The sequence below is a fragment of the Plecotus auritus genome, assembly GCF_963455305.1.
Source record: "Plecotus auritus genome assembly, chromosome: 10".
Taxonomy (NCBI): Eukaryota; Metazoa; Chordata; class Mammalia; order Chiroptera; family Vespertilionidae; genus Plecotus; species Plecotus auritus.
In genome coordinates, this window is record NC_137785.1 from 12,706,911 (window position 1) to 12,717,610 (window position 10,700).

General features: G+C 62.4%; 1 protein-coding gene across 2 annotated transcripts; it reads right to left on the reverse strand.

Moving 5' to 3' along the window:
* Nucleotides 1–868: 868 nt before the first annotated feature.
* Nucleotides 869–10,346, reverse strand: NOP53 (NOP53 ribosome biogenesis factor; the record flags this gene model as incomplete). 2 transcript variants are annotated; one of them, XM_080643673.1, is made up of 13 exons in its annotated part: nucleotides 9,208–10,346; nucleotides 8,716–8,780; nucleotides 6,777–6,885; nucleotides 5,923–6,122; nucleotides 5,537–5,607; nucleotides 4,540–4,635; nucleotides 3,302–3,406; nucleotides 2,997–3,206; nucleotides 2,357–2,532; nucleotides 2,082–2,148; nucleotides 1,313–1,389; nucleotides 1,149–1,205; nucleotides 869–927 (listed from the first exon to the last, which is right to left on the reverse strand). In XM_080643673.1, exons 1-13 carry the CDS (start codon nucleotides 9,429–9,431, stop codon nucleotides 921–923), a joined length of 1,464 nt encoding a protein of 487 aa, XP_080499799.1. In that variant the 5' UTR covers nucleotides 9,432–10,346. The 2 variants fall into 2 exon arrangements, with proteins under 2 accessions (XP_080499799.1, XP_080499800.1); XM_080643674.1 differs by lacking the exon at nucleotides 869–927 and having other exon boundaries at nucleotides 1,145–1,205.
* Between the last annotated feature and the right edge of the window lie 354 nt (nucleotides 10,347–10,700).

Genomic DNA, 10,700 nt, shown 5'->3' on the forward strand with positions numbered 1-10,700 from the left:
CACTCCAGGCTCTTGTCCTAGACACGTGACATGGCAAGTGCAGCTATTCGTTCCAGCGCCACTAGGGGCAATATGGGCGGCTGAGTGGAATCGGGACACGCTCTATTGCAGAAGTCCATGAACTGTGAGAAAGAACAGGAAGCGCCTTGTAGACCCCGCTTGTTCTCTACTATGCACTACAAGGCAAGTTAGAAACCACGCATGGTATGATTCTACCCAAGAAAAATCAAAAATAATTTTATTTTCACACGGACATGTACGGTTTTTAATAGTGGCACACGGGACATAATGGCTCCCTTTGCCCCAACTGCAGTGACAGCCAGCTCTGCAGAGAGGGTGGAGGGCAGGTCACGGATGACAGCCACGGGTTTTGGTGTTCGTGCACCGTATCCATGACTAACAGTGACAACAGTCCGTTGGTACTTGGAGAATTAAGGTTTCGAAAAGTATTACATAGGTGTGTGGGGGAAGGAAAAGTCTCTTTCCATGCTGTTCCCTTGCCTGTAAAATGGGTAAGTCTAGCGCCCTTAACTGGGTGGGTGTGAGGGCTCTGCCTGAAAGCCACTCCCACTGTGACAGGCCTGTCATCAAGACCCGCCCCTCACCGTCTGGGCCAGGGCAGGGGGCTCCCCAAGCCAGAAACCCAGGTGTGGACCTCCGCTCCTGCCCAGCCTGCCAGCGCGTCTCCTCTCAGACCCTCCTCTTGGGAAAGGATGGCCCACTTTGTTCCCAAGGGACAGGCCCTCTGCTAGCCCTGGGTTCTCACCAGGGTTAGAGGACATGAAGGTTCTGGAACCTACATCCCTGTGAGCTAGTGGGGGAACAGAGAAGCTGCCCACAGCAGGGGGAGTAACACACGAGGCCCAAGTGTTGGTCCGAAGGTGCTTTATTGAAGGGTGAGGCTCCGCATCCAGCATCAGCTACAACCTGGGGACAGAGGAGGGGGCTGAGGGTGGACGAGGGCAGTGGGGGCCCCATGTTCTCACCCACTTGACACCCCCCTCTGGTTTGGGCTCTTCCATTTCCTTTTGGGGACCCTCCTGCCCCCCAACTCTGGGTTCAGGTGCATCTGGTGCACAGTTACCAGGTTTGGGACAGGCCTGGAGACCCCGTGGATGCCACAGGAAGGAGAAGGGGGCATCACTCACTGGATCTCCCGGAACGCCCGCTTCTCCACGAGCTTCACTTTGTACTTGCGCTTGAACCTGGAAAACAAGGAGAGAGAGTTGGTCGGTGGCGCAGGCCCACCAAACGCTGGGGGGCCCCCACAGGCAGCCTCCGAGGCCCCCGCCTCCCAGGCAGCGGCCCTCACTTGGCTCTCTCCCGGGGCTCGATCATGTTTCTCCTCTGGAAGCTCTTGAACCGGTCACGGAGGATGTTGCCCTCGGGCTGCGGGAGACAGAGGAGGTGTCACTGGGCGCTGGCAGAACCCAAGGCCTCTGACCTCTCCCTGAGGGTCCAGCCAGGGCTCAGGGGAGGCTCACTACAGGTTTCCCGCCAGCAGAGCCTCGGGCACCAGGGCTCAGCTGGCCCTGAGCTCCCGGGGTGACGGTACTGACCTCCCACTGCCTGAGCTGGGTTTGGAAGATCATAGGAAGGAGGCCGGTGCGATGGAAGGGGGTGCACAGGCAGAGGGAGCGGCGAGGCCAGGCCAGGGGTCAAAGGGCACAGCAGGCCCCTGAGGCAGCACGGGGCTGCAGGCCAGTGGCCGGGTGGACACTGGGCTCCCTCCCGGGGCACTGGGGAGCCATGGAAGTTCCAAGTGGGGGAGGAACACGGTCCCTTCTGCGCTTCAGAGTGACCCTCTGGGACTGGAGAGGACAAGGGCGGCAGACCAGGGGCTGCGACAGGGCCTGGCTGGGACGAAAGGCCTCTGAACCCATCACATCAGCTGCCCCTCAACCCTGGGGACCGCAACCTCACCCGTGCCCTCAGCCCCCAGGCATCAGCCCCACTGGCCCAGCCTGGGGGCAGCCATAGTGTCGCCCACAGCCCCTGGGGGGCACGGGGAGCAAGGATGATGTCATCACCGGGCACGGGCTCTCCCGCACAGCCCTCAGCACCCCCAGCTGGGCCAGTACCTTCAGGGTCCGGAGCGAGTCGGCCAGCTCCGAGCTGAGCTGCACGTCGATGTCGGGGGCCTGGTACCTGGAGAGCAGGGCAGGGCGTTCAGGGGCCGGGACAGGCAGAGTCCAAAGACCCCTCTTGGGGAGTGGGCTGGGCAGTGGGCCTCTGAGGACACGGGGCTTCGGGGGAGACATGGTCTCGCAGGAGGGCCAGGCTGAGCACAGGCAGGGCACTGGGATGGGGGATCAGGACCCCTGCCGGCCTCCCCGAGGATCCCCCCGGGCCTCACTTGAGCCGCCCCAGCCTGCGGGGCTTGTCGGCCTCGGCCAGCCGCTGTGCCCTCCGTCGTTCCCGCCGCCGCGCCAGCTCCGCCAGCCGCTGTGCCACCTGGGCCTTAATCCCGCGCAGCCTGAAGAGCTCCTGGTGCCGCAGCCGGGCGGCCCGCACCGCGGCCTGCTGTACCCGCTGCAGGAGGCGGAGTCAGGCCTCAGCGCAGCGCCCTCTGCCCCTCTGGTCGCCACCTGGGCCCTCCGCCACCTCCCACAGGATGGCGCTCCTGGCCACCTGAGCCCAGGTCACAACAAGCCAGCTGCTCGTGTCCTCACAGCTGTGGTCTCCCCGAACCCTCCTCACCCATCAACCCCAATGCCCCAAATGGGCAGGAGGACCTGGGTCTAGCCTGTCCCCCAGCACCCCCTGAACCCAGAGTGGTGTCTGGAGGGCGCTGGGAAATAGTCTCATTCAGTGGCAGAGCAGCTGCGAAGATCCCAAATGGAAAGCTTCGGGGATTAAGAAGCGGGGTGTGGGACCAGAGGGCGGGCTGCAGGGACCAGAGAGGGCGGGCTGCGGACACGATAGAAAGTGGGCTGAAGACAAAAGAAATCAGGCTGCGGGAGCAGAGAGAGCAGACCCGAGCCCACGGTGCTCACCAGCATCCGGGCGGCCTTTTCCCGCCGACGCTGCTGCTCCGTCTTCTTCTCCACAGCGGCCAGGCGGGCAGGTGTGGCGGCCTCGGCTCCTCCGAACTGGTCATCTCTGGCCTGGTCTCCAGCCCCCTCGGGCCCCTGGCCCTGGCCTGGCTCCCCTTCCCCATCCGACTCCTCCAGCAGACCCTGGCACATCTCCTCAAATGTAGACTCCTGGGGGAGAGAGGGTGTCAGTGGACAGGAAGGGTGTCAGGGGACAGCCGAGGGGGAGACTCGGAGGAGGGGAGGGTGGGCAGGTGTGGGCTCACCTGGGTGGCGGCCTGCTCGGCGGGGGGCAGGGCCAGCTGCCGCTCCAGCTTCTCCACCTCCCTCTGCCGCTGCAGCTCGACCTCGTGGGCTTCCCAGAGCAGCGTCTGGGAGGGACGGGGTAGAGTAAGGGCGGAGCCCCCGGGGCCTCTCCGGGAGTTACAGACCTGGTTCCCCAGTTACAGCCTCACCCGCCCTCCCCGCAGCGGCCAGAGGGGGCTCCTGGCTTCCCTGCCAGTTCCCATAAAGGACAGTCTGGGCTGCACACACCGTGGTTTCATTTACATGAAACACCCAGACACGGCAAATCCGTGAGCAGGAAAGAGCGTGGTGGTGCCTAAGACGGGAGGACAGGACGGGGGCGATGAGCATTGCGGTGAGGTCTATAGCGCTCAGCGCATATACCCGGCCCCACCGACATGTGCCCCTAAGCGGGCAAATCCTATGGCACAGGAATCACATCTCTGCAAAGCATTATACTTTTAAAAAATGACTGATCTTCCCTCCTCCTCCCCAGCACCCACGCCGCCCCTCCTGTCCGAGGGGAGCAGACTGCGGCCAGGCTCCTCCTCCCACCACCTGGGCGCGGCATCTGTTTCTGCAGACACCACGCCGCTACCATGTGGGGCCCGCCCTCCACTCCTGCTGCTCAGACACCCTCTAATGCACGATGTGGAACAGCATTCACGCGTGTCCTGCATCTACTCATGACCTCATTTCTCTCCGGAACATGTGCTCCCCAAGGGAGTGTCCCCACTGTTCACACCTGTGCTCAACAAACGTCTGTGAGACGAACAGTGACTCCACAGCCAGGTTTCTTGTTGCTAAACTGCCCTCGGCCTCAGACAAACCTCACTTGGTCACAGGGAGCCTGTTAACCGTTTACTAAGGCTCTGCACCGACGTGCCGTGAGCTTCCCCAAAGCTGTACCCACTGTGCCGGCCTGAGACGCCCGCTCTCCTCTTCCCACAGCACACTGCCCCATCCTCAGCTGTGTCCCCTCCTCCACGAAGCCCTCCTGACCCCCAAGGCTCGGTGTGGTGGCCCCTCTGGGTTCCCCTTCCCAGCCCCGCCTTTGGGTCGTCACTGTCTCCTCCGCTGGACTGCAAGCCCCAGGAGGACAGGCCTGGGACTAACGGGGTCACTCTGAGCCCCAGCTCTGGGTGGGCACGGAGAACGTGCCAGGCAAGGGAACGCCGACCCCGCGGCTTAGGCGCCGGCTGAGGAGAGGGCTGTGTACCTGGTGGTCCTCAAAGGACGGGTTGTAGGAGGCTCCGGAGGGTGTCACCTCCACAGCAGGCACCTGGGACGGCTTGGCGTGGAGACGCGGCGGCCGCTGGACAAAACGCAAAGCAGGTGAGGCCTGGGAGTACCAGGACTCCCTCCTCACGAGCTCCGGGCTGGGAGGTGCCGTGGGAGCCTGTGTCTGGGACAATGGCCACCTGGTTCCCCGGGAGTGGCATCCCCAGGACCAGCCAGCTCCCTGCGGGGGCTCTGCCCACCTTTCCGAGACCAGTCCCTGTGACCCCCAGGGTGGGCAGGGGTGGGTGACACCTGACTTGGTCTCCACGGTCTGTCACTGACCCTGCAGCAGTGCCTGTCAGAGCAGCGCCTGCGGAGACTCACAGTGCAGCCCTCCACCCCCCGGGGACCTGTGAGAGCCACACAATCCCGGGCCCACTCGGACCCTCTGCATCTGAACCAGACCCCAGTGATGCGAGTCTCCCTCCGGGCTGAGCAGCACCCTCACAGCACCTCCACTTGCGGCCTTTCCTCGTCCCTGCCCCCTGCCCGTCTGGCCGCCCCAGCAGAAGCTGGGGGTCACTCTGGATACCCTGCCCTCGTTCCCCTCCCACCTCAAGCCCCTCTCCTCAGAGCCCAGATCCCACCTTCTCCTTTGCAACTAAACATCAGCAGAATAAAACTCTGAATCCTGAGCTGCTCCCTCTGCCTTCCCCCCACCTCTCCCCACCCCGCAGAGGACTCCTGCAGAACCCTCCCCCGCCCCCCCCCTCCCCGGCACACACACACACAATCTGGCCTGGAGACTCCCCAGGTCCCTAACACTCAGTACCATCTTCTCTGCAGCAAGGGCTTCCCTGAAGCACCTGCTCTCTCCCTTCAAGGCAACTAGCCAGGTGTGTCTGAGCCCCGAGCTCTGCGGCCCAAATGCAGAGCCGTCCCCCGCTCCCCAGCCCCTCACCCCTAAGTGGAACGCCACTTGGGCGCAGCCTCACCTTCACTCCTTTCTTCTTGGTCTGCTCCAGGAAGAAGGGGTCCTGGCCAGCCAGCGGCCGCTCCAGAGGGTCTGCGGAGACAGAGGTGCTGGGGGCTGGCCCGTGTGGGGAACCGCCATGACCCCCTCTGACCCTCCCTTTTCACAAAGATGGCTCTGAAGCCCGGGCAAGGGAAGAACTGACTCTCAGACCCTGAGGGGCCTCGAAAGCCAGGCAAAAAGCAGCTGGCGGGCTCCCGAAGGCAGGAGAGCGTGGGGCTGAGAGTGGGAGCCGGCCCTCAGGGCGCCACTTCCAGACTCTGCCGCGGAGGGTGGAGAACACCCGCAGGGCACTCCTTAGACATCACGCACGGCCTGCGCCTGCCCACAGGTGACAGCGGCACTCACTGTCTGTGGCCCAGAGGTCGTAGAAGGGCCGCTCCACGGTGTCCTGGGGCCCGGGCCTGGCTTTGGCCACAGGAGGGCTGCGGAGCCGGGCCTGTGCCCTGCGCACCTCTCGGGGCAGCTCGCCCTGCTTTGCCAGCCTCTCCCATAGCTGCTCCTTCCGCTTGAGCTTCTTGGCGTTGGGGACCTGGTGGGCAAGGATGCTGGGCAAGGGAAGCACACAGGCAAAGTGGGTGAGGGGAGCCTGGGAAGGGCCCGGCTCCCCGAGTCGGGCTCCCCACCACCACTCAGCACCCCGCCTCCAGGCACCCTCCCCAGGCCAGCTTCCTCCCAGCAGCTTTAGGGAGCATCTCCCCAGTCTGTCTCCAGCCCAGGCCTCTCTGAGCCTGAGACCCAAAAAGCAACGCCTCTGGGGCCCTTGCCCCATGTCTCCCAGGCACCTCACACCACACAACACCAACCTCAGCACTGCCCCTCCTCCTGCCACACTCCCATCTCAGGGCCGGCCCCACCCTCCACCCACTGTCCACCCACCGCCTGCCCCTCCTCCAGGGGTCAGTCACTAAGCCTGGCCTGACCCACCTCCGCCCCCGCCCCCCCACCACCCCCATCCAGAGTCCCTGGCAGGTCCAGGTCCCATCCATGTCTGCTCCAGCCACAGCCCCCGGGCCCTGCCTCACTCCCTCCAATCGTTCTCCAAAGGCCAAATCTGACCCCATCCCGGCACTCCAAGTGACCCACCCTCCCCCCCTCCCTCCCCAGGAGCTCCTTCAGGGCCAGGAAGTGAGAGGGGCTGCTACAATGGCAGGAGGCCCACGCCCAGCGGGAAAGCAGGGCCCAGAGTGTGGGGCACTCACTCTTTGGGGGCAGGGATCTTGGATGTGTTCTCTAACACCAGGTCGACCCGCAGGGGTTTCTTGAGGAGCAGTGGCCTCTTCTGGCCTTTGGTCCTCTTCCTGTCGCGCTCTGGGCGTGGAGAAGGAGAGGAATCAGGCCTAGGCCTCCACCTGTCCCAAGACCAGCTCCTCACCCACCACAGTGCCATTCCATGGGACCTGCGTCCCAGCAGACTTGGGGGCCCCGGGCTGACTCCGGCCCCTGCCTGGGGAAGGACGCCCCCAAGGCTCTGCCCCCCACCACACACATTCCCCCGGGGCCAGCTAGACCACCCTGTGCTGGGCGCAGAGGGAGTCAGCCCCACAGCCCCACACACAAGAGGCTTCCGGTCACAGCGGGGACATGGCCACAGAACCAGTAAGACCAAGGAAGGGAGCAGGTGGCCAGGTGACAAAGTGACGAGGCCAGGACGCTGGGCTCAGGACCCGACATGGCCGATTCTCAGCACAACAGCCTTTTACTTCTAAAACCTCACAGTGAGAAGCAAGAACTCCAGGACAAAACCCGTTCCCTCCCGTTCACTGTGGGACCGCGGGAAAACGACTTTGCTCCTCTGCGCTCCAAAATGAGATGTTAACGCCGACCTCGCAGGGCGGTGTGGGCGTCAAGCACTGACAGCCCGTGAGCTCGCAGCCACTGCCGCCTCTCTGCCTTCTTTTTAACCTAAAGCAGAACCTGCACACACCCCTCCTGCTCCCGAGACCTTCCCACCGGCGCAGCCTTCCCTGCTTCCTCACCCGGCCACGGGGCAGGTCCCGACTGCCCTGCCTGAGCCCACATCCACCCTTGTGAAACCCACCTCGTCAGCAGCCACCCTTCCCTCGCTGAAGGTCTCCTCTGCCTGAAAGCGGGCCCGGCCCCTCTCACTGACAGGGGTCCGCTCGCTTTGGTGAGAACAGGTCCCTTGACTGATCTCCAACATGACCGGGAAGGGTGTCCTGCTGCTAAAGCCGCTTGCCACTTGCTCGACACGGCTGTCAGCGTTCCCATGAAAGCAGACCCCTTCGCCTGCTCCGTCCCCCCCGTTACAGCAGGTGCTGTCCTCGGTCGGTTTCCAGGGGTTTCCAGGTGCCGACAGACACCCCCACTATCCCTCACTCACTTCCCCACCTGTCTCAGCACCTCCGGGCCCTGCATTCCGGCAAATTATAACCAGCGGGTTGAGACCAGTTTCTCACCTACTCCTTCTAGTGGGCCCTCTACTTCTTATTAAAGCACGTTTTATTTTTTTTATATATATTTTATTGAAAGCACGTTTTATTAACTAAAATTGGTCTGATTCCTTTACTGCAGGTCCTTGACTTGCTTTTCGGCAAAGTGATGAGCCCCACTATTTTACGTCTAATCTACTCATCCAGACAGACCCCCGCTGGCTCGTCTGTGCACTGAGATCTGATACCTCAAAAAGGAAACCCGACTCCTTTAAGTGAGGGCCTGGCCTGCTTTCTGCTCATCCCAGGTCCTCTTGTTTGTGAAAGGGTTAAAGAGAACAAAACGGGGCAGAGAAAGACTTATTGTGCTCAGCAGAGATCTTGCAGGAAGCTTGCAGCCCTGAGCACCACATAGCTCAGATAACCAGAAGACACCTGGCATGGGAGGAACCAAGGACGGAGCCAGCAAGGAGTAATAAAAACCTCTCTCCCTGCTCTCTTCGCTGATGCCTTTCTCGGGCTCAGCCCCCCTGCACCCAGGTGCCGGGAGTAAGTCTTTTTTGATACATGATGGCCTCATGTCAGAGGTGCGCGACCCGGGCCCACTCCAAACCTTCCAGTTTACAGTGAAGCCCCTCTTAGGAAGTCTCTGCCATCCAAGCCAAGTCATCCGCGCAGACTCTCAGAGGCTGAGGTGGGCTAGACAACACCAATCATTGCCTAGCAACGCCACAAAGCCCTTCCTCACCTCTGTCCTTGGGGCCAGTATCCACGAAGAAGAGTTTATCATCGGGGGCCTCCGATACCAAGCCACTGGGAGATGGAAATACAGAATGTCAGCCACAGATGTCCGGGAGGGAGCAAGGTGCTGCGGAAGGAGTAGGTTTCGCCTCGCAGGGAGGGCCCAGCTTCCGCTTATGCTCATTTAAGCATCGTCTAGCTGGGGTGGGACCCCTTCAGGCTAAGGCTTTTCCCGGCGGTTTACAGAACGCAATACTTAAAGTCCACTACGCCAGGCTGGGTGCATGGGTCATAAAGACTCTAGAAAATTACAGTACAGGTTTACCTGAATTCTAAATTAACTGGGAGTCCCGTACCTGGTAACCCTACCAAGTCCCTCAGCCGCCCACCCAGTGTCCCCAGCACAGACGCTCCCGGCACCCTAGGAGTCCCCCGCTCTCTCGGTCTCCCCGGATCATACAGACCGTGGCCCAACAGCCGGAAGTCCCGCCCCACACACCCGCTCGTGCGCTCCTGTAGCCGCACGTCCTCTAGGAATTGATCGATTTCCAGCCCCAGCGGCTCCTGCGCAAGCCGCCGCCAGCCCCGCTTCTTATTTCTTGGGCCTCGCCGCCGCCGCCTCAGCGCTGGGTCCACCGAAGTGGGCCGCAGCCCCAGGAAGCCGGAATCGGCCTCGCTTTTCGAGCGGAGCTTGCCGCTACCGCCACTGCTTCCTGCCGCCATCTTGTTAAAGGAAGACTCCAGCTGCCGGCGGCGGAAATCCGGTATGGGGCATGCGCGCGCAGATCTCCCGCTCACTTCCGGGACTCAATTCGGTGGCCGCCATCTTGGTAAAGTGGATGGGAGGAGCCAAGGGGCAGGGAGGCAGCCATCTTGAGAAAGGGTAAATGGCTCCTCCCTCCTCTGCGGATTCCCGTCCGCCGCGGGCGTTAGGTACTTGGCTCTCGCCCCAGCCAAACATCATTCCCAGATGCCCAGGAATATTTTTAAATCTGAGTATTATTTTTTAAAATAGTCTTCTTAGAAAAGGAAAATCGGAACCATTACTGGCAGATTCGGGGCAAGACACGTTCCAATCTCAGAACGCTTGGCCGGTCAATGTACCAACCCTGGAATCCTGGAAATCCAAGAGCTTTCGGAATGTGGAGGTTGGAAGCATAGGAATGCACATGCGAGGAATGTGAGAAACACACTGTCAGGACTCTGCAGGCGCACACGCAGAGGCGTTCATCTTGGCAAGCTGCGGAGCTCTGCCTCAGTTTCCCCGTCTGTAAAATGGGGATGCTAACAGTACATCTGTCTCATAGACTTTCCTGAAGAACAAACGAGGTAATATATTCCTGCGAAGCGCTTACGATTGTGCCTGGCATCTAAACGTTAGCTCTTGCCGCTGCCTCACCCCTGCGCTTCGTCTTGGACTCAACTAAGTCTTCACTGTTTACAAATAAGGAAGGAAGCTCAGCGGCCCTGGCACCCATCCACGGGGTCCGGGGCCTCGTGAAGGCCGCTCTGGGCTCAGAAAGGCAGAGGCGCAGAGAGGGGAGGAGCCCGCGGAGTCGCACAGCGGAGCCTCGGGAAGGAGCCGGGCCCCGGGAACGCGGGCGCCCGCCACCTCGGCCCGCAGCCCGCCCCGCTCCCGAGTGGCCGCCAGGGGGCGCGGGGAGCCGTGTCCCGGGCGCCGTGGGTGTGGCCTTGGGCGTGTGTCCGCCGCCCAGCGAGGTCCGGGTCCCCGGGCGTGAGCGCGCACACGGGGTCCGGCGGGAGCACCGCCCCCCTGACCCCCCAGGAGCCCGTGTCCCCGGAGTGACGTGTCCGGAGCTGTGCGCCGGGCGGCTGGGTGTTGGCGGGCGGGGCAGGCTGTGCCCGAGCTCGCGCGCTCACCGCCCCACGCCCAGGCCCGGTTCCCAGGCCCCCGCGGCGGGCGGCGCAGGGAGGGATGTCCCGGAGGGAGGGCCCCGGAGTAACTTTTCTACGGAAAATATGTCGCTCTGG